Here is a 23150-nt window from a genome sequence, read left to right as displayed (position 1 = left end):
AGTGACAATGATGCATCAAATAGGTTCATCAGTTGTAATAAATGCACTGCTCTGGTGCAGAATGTTGATCATGGAGGAGACAGGGGTACATGGGAATCTCTGTACCTTCCATTCAATTTTGCTAAAACCACCCTAAAAAATAAAATTAAAGAAAAAAAAAATAGCTCCCCTCTTTCCCCCATTTTACGATTTATTTATGCTTTGTGAAATGGAGTCTCACTCTTGTCTCCCAGGCTGGAGTGCAGTGATCTCAGCTCAATGTAACCTCCACCTCCTGGGTTCAAGAGCTTCTCCTGCTTCAGGGTGCACGACCCATGCCTGGCTAATTTTTGTATTTTTAGTAGAGATGGGGTTTCACCATCTTGGCTAGGCTGGTCTCGAACTCCTGAACTCAAGTGATCTACCGTACCTGGCTCCCAATGTTCGTTTTTAAATAAACAACTATGTTTAATTCACATGCTAAAACAGGCACCTAGAGAATAGTTTCAACTAAAAAGATTAATGAACCCACTTCGCATTGAGTTAGCTGGTTGTTTTCTGCCACCCAGGTGTCCCTGCCTGGTCCACAGTTGACCAAGGATCCCTCCATCTGCCTCTAGCAACACCCAACACTGTATGAAGGGCTGAGGGGATCGGACAGTTCACGTCACTGACGTCCTCCCACTGGTATTTTCGAATGCGAAGCCAGTCCTCAAATCAAGTTCACTGGCTTGGACTGAGCTGCCAGGTATTTCATACATGGGAAGGGGGGGTGGCGGGGGAGGAGAACCACACAGGTGCCAGGCAATGAGTAAGATTATCCCAGCAACTTCTCCATGCAGAGAGAAATGTCTGCAGCTGCAACAGTATTTCTACTCCAGCCTTCTAGACTCCACGTAGTTTGCCTTTGTTTGAATGTTTCCATTTATCTGAAATAACCAGAAATCATTTTTATTATTATATATTACTCCAGTTTATTAAATAAATGAAACAAGGCTTATATCACATATTCCAACAATGTTTAAATAAAGAGCTTGAAATATAAAGGCTTATGAAAACTTCATACTCTATATAATGTGTACTATTTCTAGCACATGAATAAATATAAAGGACAGGAGCCACTTTTTATATTACGAATCCACAACATTAAGTATCAATGATTACACAAATCCATAAGCACACAAATTAAAAAAACCCATTGGTTATAAAAACTAGAATTCCTTTTGGCATATTTAAGAATACCCAAAGGTGGGGAGGGACTTACAGCCAGACCCCTGAAAACAAGGGGACCAAGTCTCCCGATTCCTTAAGTTGTTTCTTGGTTAGAAGCTTCAACAATTGCATTAACTCTTCCAAAAAAACAGAAAAAGTAGGTTAAGATCCTGTTCAATAAGGCACTTAACAAATCTACACTGAAGAAATACTATGCTTTTATCTTAAATCATGCTTAAGTTTCACCATGAGGTTTGAATTTCTTTCCACCTTGGTAGGAACATGTACGTAATCTGAATAAACTGGTAATAATGAATACTGTCTGACATTCACTCTTTACATGGTCTGCAGAATGAATTTGCTTCTACTGTTTTAAAAATCGTATGCACATTTGAAAAAATAAAATTTTTCTACATTAAAAAAAGAGTGGTTCAAGAAAAGCAATCTTTAAACTCAGAGATCTCAACAGTGAAAGCCTCACTATAGAAAGTCTTTATAAAATCAATGGAATGTTTTGGAAAGAAGAAAAAATCCTAAGGTGTAGTTTAGAACCAGGAGCGAGGCCTGAATGAGCTCTGGGGTCCTCTGCTGCCCTCTAGGATTGCTCAGGGAGAGGTGGACTTTCATCTGAGTCTAAGCAATTAACAGGTCACCCTACCCAACCCCTCCCGTCTTTTATCCTCTCTTTTTGATGACTTTGTCTTAGCTCTCACTTTTGGAAATAATATTCAAAGGGACCATTCATTCATAAGGAAAGCAAGGGAAAAATGCCTGGGAGGAAAAATTATCTGATCCCCTACAAAACCCTGCATTCCTTCTATTCTGTCTCAACGAAGAGACTGGCCAAACTGGGAATTTGGCCGCACTACTGTGGAAGGAGAATGCCCTGGAGCCCCAGCTAGCATGTATTTAATGTTGTTCTCAAAGGGGGAACCGAAGGGACCCAAATAAATATGTTCCCTGTCCTGTGGCTGCCTTCTGGAAGTGGAGGTTCTTGGGGTTCTCACAGTCATCTTTTGTTTTGAAAAGAGTAAGATGAAGACAAGAAGGAAGAGGGCTCTTTCTCTGAAGCAGGTTAGAGAAAAGAATAAGAAAATAGAAAAAGAAAAAAAGAAGAGGGAGAATGATTTATTGTGTCTATAGAAGGAAAGAAAAAGGGAAAATATTACATGCCACCTATCAGAAACTAGCTAAATAGATGCACCAAAGAAATCATTGTTAAAATTTCAAGCAGGTATTTTCCATCCAAACTAAACAGGAAGTCCAAGGCAGGCACAGCACAAACTAAAGTAAAAAGTGGAAAGCTGGAGAAATCAACTCTTTGATTCACTACCAACATTTTGCTAAGGAAAATGTACTAAAGCCTGAACTTATACAGTGTTCTTTCTTTAACAAGACCTTAACAAAGGGCTTCATTCACAATTGCCATGAGAAGCCCAAGATAACACGCTCCTCTTCTACATAGACTGTTTAGAGCTGTTCCACAGCATGATGTAAACATACTTACATTTCAAGTCAAGTAGCAGCAGCTACTATTTGTTCTTCATTTGACCCTCTACATCAATAGATGTTATTATCCCCATTTTACACATTGGGAAATACATATTTTTTTTTTTTGCTAAAAATCATAAAGCTAATTACTAACATTACCTAAGAGAGAACCTAAGCTGCTTGAAAACACCTCTCACCAATACAGACCTTGCAACCTTCAAAGCCAACGCATAACACCACCATGAATTTAGAGATTATTACTTTGTAACAATTTCTCACAAATGTCAAGTCTTCAAAAGCTTAAAATCACTTATTATAAGTGGAAGATCCTGCCAAAATAGGAAATTATAAAGCAGTGCGATATTCCTAGGATCCATTTCCTGCACCGTTTATACCTGGGGTTGAACAGTCCAGGTCTCCATACATGAAATTTCTTCAGCTGACAAGGAGCAAAAGTTCCCAGAAATTCAGAAACCATAATATCTTCTCGGAGGCTCCATTCCATGGTTCCGATGAGCTTCTCTAGAGCAGTCTGATGTTCTCAGTCATGAGCTGAGATGCATCAGGAGCTACTCTCCCTGAATAAAACAATACAGAGCTCCTGATTTTCTTGCAAGTTTTCTTTAGCAAGAAACATGCATTTCATATATTATCTTTGATGTTGAAGGGTGCTCCAACGGTAAAGACTAGTGTTTGGATGTTAGTTTATGCCATTAAATGTTTGATGAAGAGCATCCAATGCCAACACACAGCAATCTGAACTAACCCAATCTTCATCTGTTGCTCACATCCCAGAATCTGTGATGAGCCAAGCAGTGAGAAGCAGAGTGAAACACAGGAAGCTTTGCTGTTTCAGAAGTTACCATTTTCAGAAAGATGTCTCATGCAGCCTTGACTTGTCACAAATCCAATTTCTTCAACTGCTCGTATGTCACAAAGAACTGTGGTTATGGGTTAAGGATGACACAGAAAATGCCATCTTCACAACTCCAGTGCATAACAACAGACTTACAAATGACACACTTAATAACAAACAGGTACAGGCAGACCCACGCTATGGACACGATTAAATAAAAGGGGTTCCATCCTTAACCACATCAAACTATCTGCCCATAAGCCTTCCAAGGTCAGCTTGGAATAGAAAGATCACAGCTGAGATATGTAAATCCCGTGGCATCATCCTCTTCTGAGATGGCATCTACGCTGATTAGCTTTTGTGGCTTTGCTGTGGTGGAAAAACTTTCCAGCACGGTAAGCTTTTGAGAGAGAGAGAAAGACAGTTAGCAAGTCCTGGGAAGCTCTCCTCAAAGGCTTCCACTATGCAGCCTTCCTCGGGAGGCGGGAGCTGATAAAGAGCAACAAGAGGACGGCGAAAGCCAGCATTCCTGCTTCACCATTCTGCCCTTCTGTGTCTAATTAACTGCCTCATGGGCGCGGTGGCTCATGCCTGTAATCCCAGCACTTTGGGAGGCCAAGGGGCGGGTCACTTGAGGTCAGGAGTTTGAGACCAGCCTGGCCAACATGGTGAAACCCCATCTCTACTAAATATACCAAAATTAGCCAGGCATGGTCATATGTGCCTGTAATCCCAGCTACTCAGGAGGCTGAGGCAGGAGAATTGCTAGAACCCAGGAGGCGGAGATGGCAGTGACCCGAGATTATGCCACTGCACTCCAGTCTGCGTGACAGAGTAAAGACTCAGTCTCAAAAACAAAAAAAAAGTTACCTGCCTTTCCTTTCCTGCCTCCCACTGTGGCACACAGGAAGCGTGCCGGCCTGCCAAACAATTCCGGAGCTAATTCCTGTTTATCTTCAGGCGCTCTCTAAGATAGGCATTCTAAGACATCGTTGTCAACCACATCCTTCCCAAGGTGGCTAGGGCTATAAAGCCAATCCTTCTCTCTCTCTCTCTCTGAAATCATAAATACCCTCAGCTTCTAGAACAGAGTCTAACTAAACATTTTTAGTAGTATCATTACTTTTGAATAATATCACCGTCAAAGCAAGATTCAGTGTCTAGCACAGAGACTTCACACTTCCTAAAAAAGAAACTAAGTAGTGACTTCCTAGCATCAGAGGAACTCAAAAGAATCAGAACCTACTTCTAAATTGTAATTAATAACATGAGAGTTTATACAAATGGTATTCTTTAGCTATATCATTTTCTAGATCTATTGTAACAGAAAAGGATACAATGATATTCCAAGGACCAAGTCTCAACCAATTTGGCCAAAAGCCTTTATAGAGAGCAAAAAACCCTTCATTCTTCCATGTCTGTTAAAAGAAAAAAAAAAAAGTTAACTTCCAACTTTCTAATTATGCCAAATGTATTACTAATTAATGGCCAGGCCGGGCACAGTGGCTTTCGCCTGTAATCCCAGCACTTTGGGAGGCCGAGGCAGGCGGATCACGAGGTCAGGAGATCGAGACCATCCTGGTTAACACCGTGAAACCCTGTCTCTACTAAAAATACAAAAACAAATTAGCTGGGCATAGTGTCGGGTGCCCGTAGTCCCAGTTACTTGGGAGGCTGAGGCAGGAGAATGGCGTGAACCTGGAAGGCAGAGCTTGCAATGAGCCAAGATCACGCCACTGCACTCCAGCCTGGGTGAAAAAGCAAGACTCTGTCTCAAAAAAAAAAAAAAAAATAATAATAATAATAATAATAATAATTAGTGGCCAGACTGATTTGTTTTTCTTAAAAATAAAATCCTGTTTGGAAGGACTACCTACGAAATCTTTGCTCTTTAGAGGCTTCTGTGTGGGTGGAAGACTAAGGCTCCACGCCCAACAACCCCAAAGAGGACTGAATGAACTCCACACAAAACAGATAAACAGTGTTGAATGAGTAACAAATGAGATTTAATTCCAATTAGGGTCTTTTGCTTCCGTGTCATGTGGGCTCCTGAACAGGTCAGAAATGAAGCAAAAGTGGTAGAGATATCATTCAGAGTACCACTATTTCCCAAGTTGTCGGGTGGATGAATATGGTAAGTGTCTTTGCTTTATTAAGGCAACACCTGAAGGGTAAAATGTGTTGGTGTCATGTCGGAAAACAGGAACCACAAAAGTGGCCCCTGTAGCCATAAAAAAGAAATCACCTTCCTTGCAGCAACATGGATGGAGCTGCAGGCCATTATCCTGAGCAAACTAACGCAGAAAAAGAAAATCAAAAACCACATGTTCTCACTTTTAAGTGGGAGCTAAACAATGGGTACATATGGACATAAAGATAGAAATAACAGACACTGCCTCACGGGGACTCCTAAAGGGGAGACGCTAGAGTTGAAAAATTATCTATCTGGTGTAATGTTCACTATTTGGGTAATGGGTACATTAGAAGCCCAATCTCCACCACTACGCATGTGCCCATGTAACAAACATGGACATGTATCCCCTGAATCTAAAATACACTGAAACTTGAAAATAAATAAATAAATACCACCTAAAAAAAAAAGTGGCTCCTAATCTGACCACTGGCAATCTAGTGGGGGAGACAGTTGAAAACTTTCACCCACTCATAAAACAGTAGGCCCAATTATTTAAACTGAGAATTAAAGTAAGATTGATGTGTTCCTTTAAGAAGAGATGTCTGGCCGGGAGCGGTGGCTCACGCCTGTAATCCCAGCACTTTGGGAGGCCGAGGCGGGCGGATCATGAGGTCAGAAGATTGAGACCATCCTGGCGAACACGGTGAAACCCCGTCTCTACTAAAAATACAAAAAATTAGCCGGGCATGGTGATGTGTGCCTGTAGTCCCAGCTACTTGGAGGCTGAGGCAGGAGAATGGTGTGAACCCAGGAGGCGGAGCTTGCAGTGAGCCGAGATGGTGCCACTGCACTCCAGCCTGGGCGACAGAGCGAGACTCTGTCTCAAAAAAAAAAAAAAAAAAAAAAAAAGAAGAGATGTCTGAATGAAGGATATTCATACTAGTTTGACCCAAAAGGAAGAAAGTATATTTTGGAAGGAGACCCAGTTCTTCTATAATCACAGGAAATATTATTATTTTCTCACCTTTCACAGGAGAATGGAGGTATAAAGAAAACAACATTATATTTATAAACGTTAAGCACACTATGGCAAAAATGGTCTCCTATATGTACATCTCAGGGCTTTAAAGCATCATTCATCTTAGTTTTAGTAGCTCTCATAATTCAGTTACTTCTTCTTAGATCAAAAAATATATATAATTCACAACCCTGCAGAGACAGACATTTGCTCTTACCTGTAACAAGCAATCCAGGGTTCCTGTGTAGCCAGAGCGTCTGCCATCTCGAAGGACTCTCTGATTCATCATACGTGTCCTCACAACATCAACAGGGTTTGAGGCCAGGGCCCCTGCCAGACCACAGGTGAAGCTTGAGCTACAAAGACACCATCGGAAAAAAAAAAGTTAACCACCACTGAGCTACAGCCACCATCGAAGGCAGAAAACAGCTTCTGCCCAAACTATGGGGTTTTCTTGTTTGTGGTTTTTGTGTTTGTTTGTTTTTGAGACAAAGTCATGCTCTGTTGCCCAGGCTGGAGTGCAATGGTGTGACCTTAGCTCACTGCAGCCTCTGCCTCCCAAGTTCAGGCGATTCTCCTGCCTCAGCCTCCCAAGTAGCTGGATTTCAGGCACACTCTACCACACCCAGCTAATTTTTTTCATATTTTTAGTAGAGATAGGGTTTTGCCATGTTGGCCAGGCTGATCTCGGACTCCTGATCTCAAGTGATCTGCCCACCTTAGTCTCCCAAAGTGCTCAGATTACAGGCATGAGCCACCATGCCCAGCCCCAAAACTATGTTAAACTAACATATATCAACACGAAACATATCAAGAAGGGCCATATCTAGAGCTTGATAAACTGCTTAAATATTAGCACCGATTATACTAGCTGATAAATCCCAGCCACAGCTAAGAATACTCGACATTCTAGAATGTCAAAGGATCATAAAACAAAGGAAATCCTCCAAGGATGATGTTTTCCATCTATTTACCTGTAAGTGGACATCAGAGTAATTCTAGCCATATCATAATTAAATCGTTTCCTAGACATCAAAGAAAAAGATCTCCCTACTATAATGCCCCTCAAAGGTCTTAGGTTCTGCTATATTTTCAGTCCCACACAAGACTACCACGGACCATACTTTATATCGATTAATTCAGAGCAAGGTTTCCCAGCCTCAGCACTAGCTGTATCCCTGGCCTCTCCCCACTAGATGTCAGTAGTATTCTCCCTGGTTGTGACAATTAGAACAGTCTCCACACACTGCCCACCAATGGATTATATATGATTTTATATATGTATGTATGCATGATAATATATATGTATGATATATCCATACAATGTGATCATCTGCAGCTATTAAAAATAAACGAAGACCAGGCCTGCAATGGCTGACACCTGTAATCCCAGCACTTTGGGAGGCTGAGGCGGGTGAGTCACTTAAGTCTACGAGTTCGAGACCAGCCTGGGTGACATGGCAAAACCACAGCTCTACAAAAAATACAAAAATTAGCCAGGTGTGGTGGCTTGCGCCTGCAGTCCCAGCTACTTGGAAGGCTGAGGCAGGAGGATCACTTGAGCCCAGGAGGTCGAGGCTGCAGTGAGCCGAGATCGCACCACTGTACTCCAGCCCGGGTAACACAGTGACACCCTATCTCAAATAAATAAATAAAGTCTGTAAGTACTGACATGAAGTCTGTAAGCACTCAAAGATATTTGGAATATGTTGTCAAATCATATTTTATTTTAGAGACAGGGTCTTTCTCTGTTGCCCAGGCTAGAGCTCAGTGGCCCACTCAAGGCTCACTGCAGCCTCAACTTCCTGAGCTCAAGCAATCCTCCTGCCTCAGTCTCCCATGTTGCTGGGACCATAGCCATGAACCACCATGCCCAGCTAAGTTTTCAATTTTTTGTAGAAATGGGGCCTCATTTTGTCGCCCAAGTTGGTCTTGAATTCCTAGGCTCAATTGGTCCTCCTGCCTCGGCCTCCCAAAGTCCTGGGATTACAGGCGTGAACTACTATGCCCAGCCTGTTGTTAAATTTTAAAAAGCAAATAAAAGAATGTAAAACATGATCTTATCTGTGTAATAAAGTTCATATAATACACTTTTGTAGACAATGTTTGCATACACATAGAAAACGCCTGGAAGATACTTATCAAACTGTTAACAATAGCTGCCTACGTACAGGAATAAGGACTTTTACTTGGTCCTGCCTCACTTCTGCACTGCAACTTTTCAAATATGAGAATATAATACTTTTATAATAAACTTGCTTTAGAATTTCTATAAATTTGTGCCAAATTTCCACCCTAAACTCATGCATACCTAAAAGATTAATTTTTTAAAAATCCATACACATACAGGAAGTGGGTATACACAGTGTCTCCCATCAGGCCCGAGAGAATAAGATGCTTCTTGGTGATGTCATAGACCGGCAGCTCCACACCAACAACAATAGCAGCCCTCTGCGCAGTAAGGGACACACCCTGGGTAAAAACATTAACAATAAAAATGATTCTGATTTGCCTCTGTAGAACGAGTCTTGCAAATGTGCAAAGGTTCTAATCCATAAACTATGATCAATTTTTATCTTTTCCTCTGGGGAGGCAGAAATATAGAGTGACAGAGTGGAAAAGATCACAGGGCAAGAACTCAAAAACTCTGAAGTCTAATTCTGATGCTGGCATCAACTATATGACCTTGGGCCAGACTTTGGCCAGGACAAGTCACCTCTCAGAGCCTCCGGTTTCCTTGTATGAACAGAGAGATCGCACTGGATGATCTTTAGGGGCTATTCTATGAACTGACAAGTCATTAGAATACTAGGAAATAACACTGTACACCGCATGCATGCCTAATAACAGACTTCAGTTACAAGCCATGAAATCGTATGGACCAAAACACCCAATGGAACTGTAACCTAAACTACTTCTCCACAAGAATTAAAAAAAAAAAACAGCAAACGACCAAACAACGACAAAAAAAGTGCTTATCCTTCACACAACATCTTATTCATAAATTATTCAAAGGGAACTTTAAAAATCCTGACATAGACCAGGTGCGGTGGCTCACAACTGTAATCCCAGCACTTTGGGAGGCCAAGGCAGGCGGATCACCTGAGGTCAGGAGTTTGAGAACAGCCTGACCAACATGGGGAAACCCTGTCTCTACTAAAAATACAAAAATTAGCCGGGTGTGGTGGCGCATGCCTGTAATCCCAGTTACTCAGGAGGCTGAGGCAGGAGAATTGCTTGAACCCAGGAGGTGGAGGTTGCAATGAGCCAAGATTGAGCCACTGCACTCCAGTCTGGGCAACAGGGTGAGACTCCGTCTCCAAAAAAAAAAAAATGACATATTCCTTATATGCCCATTTTATAGATAGGAAAATAAAGAAAGATATTTGCATGGGCAGAAGATGCCACTCTTCTTCCCTTACTCCATTACGACACTTGGATTAAAATTAAGTGATAGAAATAGAACAAATAAATTCAAAAAAGGAAGAAAGAACTAAATAAATCAGTTGGATCCATCCTTCCGGCTTACCTTCCACAGCCCTCTTGTCCCCTCTTGCTGGTAAATGTTCATGAAGTTGCCTATCATCCCTCCTTGAATGGTGCTGCTTTGTGCTTGCATCCGAATCTAGAGATTATTTTAAAGACCAACATCAGAAAGAAACTACCACAATCCCAGCCCCAACCAATGGATACCTCTGACAGTCAGTCAATCAGTCAGTCAGTCAGTTGCTAAATAACCATTAGCAGAGAAAAAAACTGTCATATAAATACTGCTATGATGCTACCTTAAAATGACTAAAAATTTTTTCTTAGGAACTCTGAGATCCCCAAAAAGCATCTAGGAGAGTCCAGAGTCCTATGCACAGCAGTTCATTAAGTGTCAAAAAAGAAATTGATTTTGTGAAAAACGTCTTTCTAGAAGGATAGAAAACAGCATACTTCCCTACTACTATATAGGTGAGAGAAAAGTTAATTACAAAGGTTTAATAAAATTAATGAGTTATCCAGCGTACTTGGCAGCATTAAGCATAGACAAGCATAGTTCTTAAATTAGCTGCTCCAAGCCACTACAGTCTCCAACCAGCTGAACCGAAGGTATGCAGGCGAGCTGGCCAAGCGAGAGCCACATGATACCTGTCACACTCTGTTACACTTTAATTAGTGGAATCCACATGACCAAGATTCCAACATAAACATAATGTTTGATGTAGCTCTTTGCATTTTTAAGAATGAAAACAGATTTTTTACTAAAAAATGTGTACCTTATTTTTGTTTACAGAGCAAATACATTACCACTAACTTCTAAAGGAACTGTTCTTGCCACACTAACATGGGAAAATAAACCAAGATACAGGAACTACCTTCCCAGAAGGCCTAAGATATAATTAAGAAATTAATAAGAGGGTGGATATTTTTCTCTAGCTCTCTTACCCCACTACTGGTAAACTTATGGCAAAGGTACCTTGCATTTCTTCCTTACCCACGCGGTCCCTTTGCTACAATGCATGTATAACTGTAGTGTACCCAGAACACTGCAGATGGCTGTAATGCTTGTCAGAATTCCCTATTAGATTGAAGGCTCTCTGAGGGCAGGGTCCTTGTCTTACTCATTTTTGGATTCTAACCATGGCATATACCAACTGGTACAAGGTAGAAGCATAGAATACTAGTTAAATAGTGGGGCAGAAAAAGAAAAGAGGGGAGATAGGAAAGGAATACTCAGTAGGAGTTCAAAAATAAGTCATACTGAATTTTTATTTCATTTAATTAGTTACTTCCTTGCTTTATTCCAAAAAGGAATTAAGAAGTTATAATATCCCTAGTATTTTCAATAAGGTCACCTAATGTGTTATGTAATCTAATTGTAGTAATTAAATTTTTTCATCTGTATTTCCTGAATTAAATTTAACAAAGAAGATGCAGGCGGGGCATGGTGGCTCACGCCTGTAATCCCAGCACTTTGGGAGGCTAAGGCGGGTGGATCACGAGGTCAGGAGATCAAGATCAGCCTGGCCAAGACAGTGAAACCCCATCTCTACTAAAAATACAAAAATTAGCTGGGCACGGTGGCAGGCACCTGTAATGTCAGCTACTCAGGAGGCTGAGGCAGGAGAATCGTTTGAACCCAGGGGGGCGGAGGTTGCAGTGAGCTGACATCGTGCCACTGCACTCCAGCCTGGGTGACAGAGTGAGACTCCATCTTTAAAAAAAAAAGAAAAAGAAAAAAAAAAAGATGGATTCAAAAATAATCATTAATGAGCAGCCTAGATTTGTGCAAAACTTGCAGTCCATCTATATTTAATGAACCAATAAAACAAAGAAGATTTTCCATGAAAAACGAAAATCAAATGCAGGCCAAGCCTAAATTTTTTTTTCTCCTCAATCACCAAAACCTGTCTCCAAAATGAGCTCTACTTTTGAGTTCATCTGTATCAGTGGGAAACCCACCTTGTGGACATTGAAAAGTTAGAGTCTTCATGGCACTTAAATTATAAACAGATTCACATATACACAGATGCTACATTCACAGATTCCATTACCTGAATGTTGTTCTCAATAAGAAAATGTGGAATGTGCCTATAAGATATAGATAGCACAGCTTACTTTCAAAACATCAGTTGGATTAGCAATGGTTGAAGATATGACTCCAGAGAGAATTCCACATATCACATTTATCAGTAGAGTTTCATCTGTAAACAATGACACGTTATTTGACTCTACATATTTACAGAGTTCTTCCTGTGAGAAACTCAACTTATTTACACATTACTTGTTCATCTTAAGATTTAAAAACGTATGCTTCAGGCTGGGCACCGTGGCTCACATCTGTAATCCCAGCACTTTGGGATACCAAGGTGGGTGGATCACTTGAGGTCAGGAGTTTGAGAACAGCCTGTCCAACATGGTGAAACCCCGTCTCTACTAAAAATACAAAAATTAGCTGGATGTGGTGGCAGCTGCCTGTAATCCCAGCTACTTGGAGGCTGAGGCAGGAGAATCACTTGAACACGGGAGGTGCAGGTTGCAGTGAACCGAGACCACACCACTGTACCCCAGCCTGGGCAACAGACCAAGATGCCATCTCAAAAAAAAAAAGTATGCTTCATGAATCCAGTAATTTTAAAAGGATTAGAAATTTCACTAATGAAGGAATTTTGCTTTGCAAACTTTCTTGATATCTAAATGTGAGTTTATTTTTTTTCTTTTGAGACAGGGTCTCACTCTGTTATCTAGGCTGGAGTGCAGTGGCACAATTACAGCTCCCTGCAGCCTCGACCTCCTGAACTCAGGTGATCCTCCCACCTCAGCCTCCCCAATAGCTGGGACTACAGGCGTGCACTTCCACACCTGGCTAATATTTTGTTTTTTTCATAGGGATGGTGTTTCACCATGTTGCCCAGGCTGGTCTGGAGCTCCTGGGCTCAAGTGATCCACCGCCTCAGCCTCCCCAAAGCACTGGGATTACAGGCATGAGCCACTGCACCCGGCCCCAATTCACATTTATGTATAAATTCAGACCATCGTAATTCAGATGAGCTATGTCTGTTAGGACAATAATTCCTATGAGATAACATGACGACTTATTTGGCACAGAAAGTTTTTATAGCACATCATATGTATTTAGTTTGAAATATCCTGAAGTATTTCCAAAGCATCTTAGCTCTTGTTCGCCACTCTCACATAATAGTGTCTGGTACTCAACCCATTGTGAAAAGAGATGAAGACAGGCAGTTCTATGGATTAAAACAAAGCCATAGAACCAAAAAGCTGCAGAGTATTAGCATTCAGTGTTGTTAATATTAAGAAATGTATTCACTGTTTTCCTGAAAACTAGATGACAATTCATATGATTTTAGCAAATTTTAAGTTGGATGGAATGGTCACAACACATCCCCTGGTCTAGGCATTTTGGAGATGGGGACAACTAATTAAAATGGTTGCAGAGATGGTTCCTTTTCATTATTTCTCCCCTCAATTGAGCTGATAACCAACTTGCTTTCAGCACAATTAACTAAGACTTTACACCCAGAGTTCTTGTAGCGGTAGGAAAGTCACAAATAAGCTGAAGAAAACCTGCTCCAGAACCACTTGAATAGAAAGACAAACAACCCACCTCCTGTCCACAGCGGGAAAACAGATTCCCCACTCACCTTCTGGGCGTTCAACGAATAGTCGCTTCAAGCTCTGGTAAGTGCCTATCTTGATGGTGCCATAGGATGCCTGGCGTAACATCGCGGGGGCAATCCTGTTAAATCAATGTACAAAGGGACAAAAGCAATCTAAAAATCACTTAACATGGGCTAGGCAACCCACAGGCAGAATGCCATCCATAATCAAACTACGTTCTCTAAAACAATATTTTTTATTTTTTGAGACAGAGTTTTGCTCTGCCACCCATTGCACTCATTGCATTGAGTGTAATGGTATGATCTCAGCGCACTGCAAGCTCTGCCTCCTGGGTTCAAGCGATTCTTCTGCCTCAGCCTCCCAAGTAGCTGGGAATACAGGCACCTGACATCACACCTGGCTAATTTTTGTATTTTTAGTAGAGACAGGGTTTCACCATGTTGGTCAGGCTGGTCTCGAACTCCTGACCTCAGGTGTTGGCCTCCCAAACCTGAGGCTGGCCTCCGCACCCAGCCCCTAAAACAATTTCTTAAAATTCAGAATCCAACAAAAACACAGGTGGGGCCAGGCGCGGTGGCTCACGCCTGTAATCCCAGCACTTTGGGAGGCCAAGGCAGGCGGAACACGAGGCCAGGAGATTGAGACCATCTTGGCTAACACTATGAAACCCCGTCTCTACTAAAAAAACAAAAAATTAGCCAGGCGTGGTGGCAGGCACTTGTAGTCCCAGCTACTTGGGAGGCTGAGGCAGGAGAATGGTGGGAACCCGGGAGACGGAGCTTGCAGTGAGCCGAGATCGCACCACTGCACTCCAGCCTGGGTGACAGAGCAAGACTCCATCTCAAAAAAAACCAAAAACAAACAAACAAACAAACAAAAAACACACAGGTGGGTCCAGATAAATCTGTGCAAATTATTAGCTCACTAAGTGAAAGTCTGGCCCCTCATATTTATTCTCGATGAAAATGTAAGTGAACGAGTTCAAGACAGAATCAGGAAAAACAAGCCTACTTTCCTCCATCCAATATGCCTGTCCTATTATCCTCTCCAAACCACAACCACAGTGTGGCATCGACACTCCCCAGCTCTCTTTCCGCAATTCCCCAATTCCTTCTTGAATTGCAATCAGGGTTTCTGCTGCCCTCACCCTCAAAACTCCCCTCATCAAGGTGACCAACTGACACTTTTGTTGCTAAGTTAAAATGGGGCTTTTCAAGTAGGATCTTGTATAGGCTCTTTGCAGTGTGTGCCACGGTTTACCCTTTGTCCTACTTGTAGCTTTCTCCTCCCTGTTCTGCTGTAGCATTACCCCCTCCCACTTCTTTTCTTTTCTCTACAGCATCCTACCTGTGTCTGCTCGGGTTCCCCAGAATTCTATGCTATGCTTCTTCTCTCCTTACTGTACATGCGCCCTGTGTGAGCTCATCTACTCCCAAGGCTTCAACTACCATCTAAAGACTGGCCGGGCATGGTGGCTCATGCCTGTAATCCCAGCATTTTGGGAAGCCAAGGCAGGCAGTTCACTTCAGCTCAGGAGTTTGAGACCAGCCTGGGCAACATGACAAAATCCCATCTCTATAAAAAATATAAAAGTAGCGCCAGACGCGGTAGCTCACACCTGTAATCCCAGCATTTTGGGAGGCCGAGATGGCGGATTACTTGAGGTCAGGAGTTTAAGACCAGCCTAGCCAACATGGTAAAACCCCATCTCTACTAAAAATACAAAAAATTGGCCGGTTGTCGTAGCTGGTGCCTGTAATCCCAGCTACTCGCCAGGCTGAGGCAGGAGAATTGCTTGAACCTGGGAGGCAGAGGTTGCAGTGAGCCTGGGCAACCAAGTGAAACTCCGTCTAAAAAAAAAATTGTGTGTAGGGTGTGTGTGTGTGTGTGTGTGCGCGCGAGCTAGGTGCAGTGGCTTGTCGTGCCTATAGTTCCAGCTATGTAGGGGGCTGCAATGAGAGGATCACTTGAACCTGGGAGGTAGAGGCTGCTGTAAGCCATTTTGTGCCACTGCACTCCAGCCCGGGGCAACAAAGCAAGATCCTGTCTCAAAATAAATAAATGAAAAATAAAATAAAAGGGCCGGGCGCGGTGGCTCACGCCTGTAATCCCAGCACTTTGGGAGGCCGAGATGGGCGGATCACGAGGTCAGGAGATCGAGACCATCCTGACTAACATGGTGAAACCCCGTCTCTACTAAGAATACAAAAATTAGCCGGGCGCGGTGGCGGGCGCCTGTAGTCCCAGCCACACGGGAGGCTGAGGCAGGAGAATGGTGTGAACCCGGGAGGCGGAGCTTGCAGTGAGTGGAGATCGCGCCACTGCACTCCAGCCTGGGAGACAGAGCGAGACTCCATCTCAAAAAAAAAAAAAGAAAAATAAAATAAAAGACTGATGACTCCAAATCCATGCTTCCAACACAGATCCAAAGACATATTTCCAATCTTCCTAGAGTCTCAATTTAGATGTCCTGTGTATACCTTCAGACAGGGTGCCACACTGAACTACTTCTCTTCCTTCTCCAAACAATCATCTTTCCTCTTGTGTTTCCTAGACCAGGGCATGGAACCTCCAGCTACACACTGGCAAAAACCACCAATTGAGACATTAGCCTCGGCTCCTCCTTCTCTTCTACCCACTTCATGTATGGAAACCTCATATTAGGTCACGTAGTGCTATTAATCCTACACCCTAAATAGTTTTCTAGCCTGTTTTCTTTCTCCTCATCCCCAAAACCAATTCAGATCTTCATCTAGTCTTCCTACGTGACAGCCCTGCTTCTAGTGCTGTCTCTTAATTCTTTCTCTCCATGGCAGGTAGGTGATGTTTACAATGTAAGCTGATCAGGTCCATCCTCCTTCTTAAACCCTTTCGGTGGCTTCTGTCTGCCATAGATATAGCAAACTGAAATACTGACAGGTACCAAGAAAGCAGATGCCGAGAGTGAATGATCCAGGCTGGGTCGAACTGCACACGCATATACTACATGGTTGACAGAGGTTTTGTAAACCAGAGACAGTATCCTTCACCCCAGCTACCACTGTCACAACTGAACAAATGTGGGCCTAATGTTGATTTCTCTCGAGAAGATGGAGTCCCAGATTTTTACGTGCAATTTCTCATTTTTTAAATATTGGCTCAGTTAAAAAACAAAAACCTTTGGGGATTGGTGGATCCATGGCAGGGCTATGGGTCACCAGTTTGTGGTGTGGTATACTGGAGAAAACCAAGAGGCTTAGCATGGCATGAGACTGTCCATGTTCTGTTCCTGTAGGTATTCTGATATAGGTCTCACTCACTTTCCTATCCAGTGCCTACAGAATACTGTTCATTAAATACTGAAAGACTGGAAAGTAGTTCATAGCAACTCTTATCAACATCATATAATTTTCATTATGGCAAAAACCTCCTTAATTCAGAATATCTAAGGAAAAGTGCTATTTTCAAAGAGTTTAAAAACTGAACAGAATGTTTTTAAGCAAACAGAATTTTTTATTGTTGTCTGTCTGTACTTGAATATAGTAAAAGTTTCACCAAAACATTTGTCACATAATATATATACTTAGAAATTAGAGTTGAAATTAAAAGTGAAAAATCTATCATGCTCTTTTCTTTTTTTTTTTTTTTTTTTTTTTTTTTTTTTGAGACGGAGTCTCGCTCTGTTGCCCAGGCTGGAGTGCAGTGGCGCGATCTCGGCTCACTGCAAGCTCCGCCTCCCGGGTTCATGCCATTCTCCTGCCTCAGCCTCCCGAGTAGCTGGGACTACAGGCGCCCACAACCGCGCCCGGCTAATTTTTTTTTGTATTTTTAGTAGAGACGGGGTTTCACCGTGGTCTTGATCTCCTGACCTTGTGATCCGCCCGCCTCGGCCTCCCAAAGTGCTGGGATTACAGGCGTGAGCCACCGCGCCCGGCCTATCATGCTCTTTTCAAACATACCTCAAACTGCTTACTTGTGATCTGTGCAGTCTTGGTCTGAAGTCTACCCATGTGGAACAGTGAACAGGGACACAGAAATGCATGAAGGCCTACTCACCCCGAGTAGAGTGCTTTCAGTCCTTCTTCTCTGCCTATCCTCACTAATGCGTGCAACATTCCTCGATATCTAATTTCTTTAAATTTTGCATCATTCGTCTGGCCTTGAATCTGGAGCCGTGTCTTGGTTAAATCAATTGGAAATGTACCTTAAAATTTAAAAAGAAATTCACTTAATAAAAAGAAATTCCACTAAATAAAGGATACGTCGTGATATATTACCGAGGATACATATCAGACTATAATGTGAACTAAGAAAGTGATTAAGAAATGGCACTTTGCAATCTTGTTTATATTTTTAAAAATTGAGGAATCAAAAGATTAATAAAACCCAAAAAATGCATAGATATATTTTCCTTTATCTTTTTATTTATACCTCATCTTATTCTACATAGGATTTGGGTAGGCGGCATTGTTGTAGAAAGCAGATACACAGTATGATTTACCTAAACAGGAAATCCATTGAAAAACATAAGTTACTATTCTGTATATAATTGAAGGTTAAAGTTAGGTTGAATGTGAACAAAGAGGTAAAAAATTTCATTTTCTAAAGGGGTTTTTCCACTTGGGAGAGTGTTTTATAGTCTAAAATTAATCTGGGCCAGGCGCAGTGGCTCATGCCTGTAATCCCAGAACTTTGGGAGGCCGAGGTGGACGGATCACCTGAGGTCAGGAGTTCGAGACCAACCTGGCCAACATGGTGAAACCCAGTCTCTACTAAAAATACAAAAATTAGCTGGGTATGGTGGCAGGCACTTGTAAGCCCAGCTACTCAGGAGGCTGAGGCAGGAGAATCGCTTAAACCTAGGAGGCAGAGGTTGCAGTGAGCCAAGATCATGCCACTGTACTCCAGACTGGGTGACAGAGAGAGACTCTGTCTCTAAAATAAAATAAAATAAATCTGATAATGCAAATAAATATGTTAAATACTTTACCTAACAAATAGTCCACCCAAATATATAAAACCCATCCTCAGACAGTAACCTTGATTCACAGTGTCAACGAGAAAGCCCACCAGCCCAGAGAGCCTAAGCTGGTGAGTGGGTGGTTACCACGGCTCATCCAGCTTACCCCTTGGCCTCAACTCCCCCCAGCCCCACAGGGGTAGTATTCTGTGCTTGGACAGCAGTGACTGAGCCCTGGAAGCAATGATGTGTCCAACCCAGCACAGGGCATTCAACAGTTGCTCAATCAGTGTTTGTTGAATGAATGATTCCAGAGAATAAACAAACAGGGTCTGATGTGGAACCCAACCGATGAGGAAGTCACAAATGGGAACTAGATAATGTGCATCATCAGAAAGTGACTAGATAACTACAGTCCATCTTATCTGGCTCAGGGAACACCCTTGAGCTTCTCAAACCTCTTTATAGCCAAACAGGTTAACAATGGCAAAGCTGGGGAAAGGACAACGAAAACAGACAGACACAATCCAAAAATGATTCATAAAACTTGTGTTTGGGGCTGAGCATGGTGGCTCATGCCTGTAATCCCAGCACTTTGGGAGGCCGAGGCAGGTGGATCTCTTGAGCTTGGGAGTCAAGACCAGCCTGGGCAACATGGCAAAACTCCATCTCTAATAAAAATACAAGAATTAGCCGGGCGTGGTGGTGCATATCTGTAGTCTCCCCTACTCAGGAGACTCAGGTGGGAGGACCGCTTGAACACGGGAGGCAGAGGCTGGAGTGAGCCGAGATCGGATGACTGCACTCCAGCCTCAGCAACAGCACCAGACCCTGTTTCGAAACAAAAAATTTTAAAAAATTTGTGTTTGGTCAACAGGATCAACTTTCTCTCCACTAAACTTTGAACCCTAAACTGCTAATAGCAGTCAAAATGACTATTTTGCCTTAAAAAGCATTACCAAAAGAAAACTTTTTTTTTTTGAGACTGGGTTTCATTCTGTCACCGAGGCTGGAGTGTAGTGGTGCACACGTGGCTCACCGCAGCCTCAACCTCCTGAACTTAAGCAATCCTCCGACCTCTGCCTCCCGAATAGCAGGGACCACAGGCCTGAGCCACCACATCTGTCTAATTTTTTTTTTAATAGAGATGGGGTTTCACTCTGTTACCCAGGCTGGTCTAGAACTCCTGGACTCAAGGGATTCCCCTGCCTCAGCCTCCTAAAGTGCTGAGATTATACGCGTGAGCCACCACACCCAGCTAAAAGACATTTTGAATTCTGAGACAAACATTTCACCATCTCACATTCTACACTTGAACTACATTCACATCACACACCATCACGCACAGCAGGCTATGTGACCCACCACCCTCAGGTCCTTACCGCACTCAGCTGTGATGGAGGCCAGTCCCCCGTACACAAACGGCTTCCAGTTGAGGGCTGACATTCTCACACTGTCTCTTCTTTGATTTACAGAAACATCGCCTCCAACGCAGTTTTTCCTGGACACAACAGTAAGATATTATAAAGCTGTAACTTCTCACACAGGCAGTGTCTTCTCCAAACTCTTCCCCTAGGTTTTATTTGGAGAGTGCTATCACCACAACCCCCCTGTAGCCATTCCCAAGGGGAGCCTCCCCTTAATAAAGCAAAGCACCCCTATTTCCTAAACCTCAAGTCAGCAATTTCCAATCTTGCTTTATCAGTGGTCTTAATTTTTACTGTGACCTCAAGAAGTAATCAGCTACTTTGGTAACTTGGTATGCGTGCTATGTATTCAGTGTAGTGCAGTGGAAGCTGTTTTCTGAAAGTCTATTTTATCTTAAATCTATTCTTCATACAATAAGTATTTGCAGCGGGCATGATGGCTCACGCCTGCAATCCCAGCATTTTGGGAGGCCAAGGTAGGAGAACTGTTTCAGCCCAGGAGGTCAAGACCAGCCTGGGCAACACAGTGAGACCCTGCATAAAAAAAAAAAAAAAAAGTATTTGCTATTCATTCACCGCTATCTTAGTGAGTCCTTATTGGGGGGACATCACATCCCTCAGGTGCACTGCAGCAGAAAAATGTTGCAAACTTGTGTCATAAGGTAAAATGTCAATTACTTAAAATTACAAGCTACCTCTTTTATTTATTTATTTTTTTAAGACAGAGTCTCACCCTGTCACGAAGACTAGAGTGTAGTGGCACAAACATGGCTCACCGCAGCCTCAACCTCCTGGGCTCACGTGATCCTCCCACCTCAGCTTCCCAAGTAGCTGGGACCACAGGCACACACCACCATGCCCGCCCAATTCTTTTATTTTTTGTAGACTGGTCTTGAACTCCTGGACTCAAGTAATTTTGCAGCCCTGGCCTCCCAAAGTGCTGGGAATAGAGGTGAGAGCCACCACGCCCAGCCACCACAGGCTACTTGTAATCTATATTCTATAAATATCGGCTCACTTCTCTTAGCCTTATTACGTTACCAGCTGTGAGGCAGCCTGGCATGAGGAAAGAGGTTGACTTTGCGGTCAGAGCCACTCCACACCCTTCCCCGAGAAGTTCCCGCTCACCTGAGTCTCGGTTTTTTCTTCACCAACACCATCGTCACCAAAGCAGACAACACAACCAATCAGGGGTACAGCCATACTTTTATTCACTAAGTTAAATAAATGTCAGGCTGTAGGCCTATTGTGTGGATTAAGCCGTATATATTTTAAAGACACTCACAAATGTTGCCCTCCATCTTCCTTTTCCGTAATAAGACCTTGCTCCCTGTGATGTGTGCTCTTGTGCCACAGCGCAGGTCCTTCACATTCATGTCACGTTCTACAGTTGTATGTAATTAGAGCCGGTAAATGTGGCCTCATGCCCATTAACAGGAGACTCATACAACTAATACACTTTTGCATATATACTATCAACTATAGCTACTGTTGGTTTAAAACAAAATTTCTAACTTTTCAGTCATTATTGGCAGGCAATATGCCCAACATGTTTACTTTGCCTGTGTTTAGGAACTTCCCAAGTCTCCTTTTCCCAAGAGAGGGCTACCACGAGTCACCACTGCCCAGAATATCAGTTTCCAACACTAGGACCCCCCCATAGAGCACCTTGAATAAACCTATTAATCATTATTCCTTGTTGATGGATACTAACCAAATTCACAGCAGTTACAAATGAGTAAAATAGAAGGTTCTGTAAGAATGAAACATGAAAACCACTATGTTTTTAGGTATTTCAGTACCAAAGAGCAAGCCCTTTCCCAAAAGACTCCTATCAGCTCCCTATTATCCTTGAAAATATTTAGTAACTGCACTTAAGTAAATCCTAGCCTTATTAAATTGGTAACTCATATAATAATTAAGACTGTAAGTTAGAGATTGTAAGAACCTATTAATAATAAATCCAATAATTCACTTACCATCCAGTACTAACTTCCTCAACTCATTCTTAGACTTAGCTGATTGCAGATTAAAAAGCAAAACGAAGGCAGGTGTAGTGGCACACATCCATAGTCCCTGAAATCTGTAGTCTTGAGTGTAGGAGTTCAAGACTAGCCTGGGCAACAGAGTCAGACTCCATCTTTTTTTTTTTTTTTTTGAGACAAAGTCTCACTCTTGTCCCCCAGGCTGGAATGCAATGGCGCAATCTCAGCTCACTGCAACCTCCACCAGGTTCGAGTGATTCCCCTGCCTCAGTCACCCAAGTAGCTGGGATCACAGGCATGTGCCACCACACCCAGCTAATTTTGTATTTTAATAAAGACGGGATTTTGCCATGTTGGCCAGACTGGTCTCGAACTCCTGACCTCAGGTAATCCACCTGCGTTGGCCTCCCAAAGTGCTAGGATTATAGGCGTGAGCCACCGTGCCTGGCCAGCTAGTTAAGTTTTAATGAGATCTGGCTACTTTTTCCTCTGTCGGTTTTGATATTAAGTTTTCAGTTGGTTAGGTTAAAATCCAGAGGCTCTCAGTTAATACTAATATGCAAATACTCAACTAGAGCTAAAAAATGTGACGGAATTGCTTCTTCATAGTTTTGAAACAAATGGGATGAATCACGTGCCCATTCATTCAGAAGTACCACCAATAAAACTTTTCTACAAATTAGTGTCCACTCCTGGATCGGCATCCTATAAGCAAGTACTTCTATTCAATTACGATATTTTTAAAGTTAGCTAGTCAGGAGGCAAAAGAACTTTTTGGCCTTTCTCTTTTCCTTTCCAAAGCTAGGACTAGATCTCTAAGCAGTTAATATTACTGGAACTTATCAAGTCAATGTTTGCCGAGTAAAAGAATCATTTGGCTTAAATATGAACCAGAGAGCCGCAGTAGATGGGCAAACATCCAAATAAGGAAAAGGGGCGGGCGCGGTGGCTGATGTCAGTAATCCCAGCACTTTGGGAGGC

General features: G+C 42.5%; 1 protein-coding gene across 6 annotated transcripts in view; it reads right to left on the bottom strand.

Moving 5' to 3' along the window:
• Positions 1-426: 426 nt before the first annotated feature.
• Positions 427-23150, bottom strand: part of SLC25A30 (solute carrier family 25 member 30) — a 76190-nt gene continuing 53466 nt past the window's right edge. The window contains exons 2-12 of one of the 6 annotated variants that reach the window (XR_002518350.2): positions 20140-20258; positions 17854-18001; positions 13842-13936; positions 12295-12380; positions 10220-10315; positions 9038-9162; positions 6908-7046; positions 4876-4956; positions 3078-3623; positions 1244-1328; positions 427-908 (exon numbers count right to left, since the gene is read on the bottom strand). Coding sequence is in view for 3 of the 6 variants with exons in the window: in XM_021929604.2 (XP_021785296.1) it covers positions 3810-3938; positions 6908-7046; positions 9038-9162; positions 10220-10315; positions 12295-12380; positions 13842-13936; positions 17854-18001; positions 20140-20203 (882 nt within the window). In the remaining 3 variants the exon portion in view is untranslated. The other 5 variants (XR_639748.4, XR_639749.4, XM_003913834.4 and 2 more) reach the window with 5 other exon arrangements.

The sequence above is a fragment of the Papio anubis genome, chromosome 15, assembly GCF_008728515.1.
Source record: "Papio anubis isolate 15944 chromosome 15, Panubis1.0, whole genome shotgun sequence".
Classification (NCBI taxonomy): domain Eukaryota; kingdom Metazoa; phylum Chordata; class Mammalia; order Primates; family Cercopithecidae; genus Papio; species Papio anubis.
The sequence above is the reverse complement of the archived record's forward strand: the minus strand, read 5'-3'. Positions and strand labels throughout refer to the sequence as shown.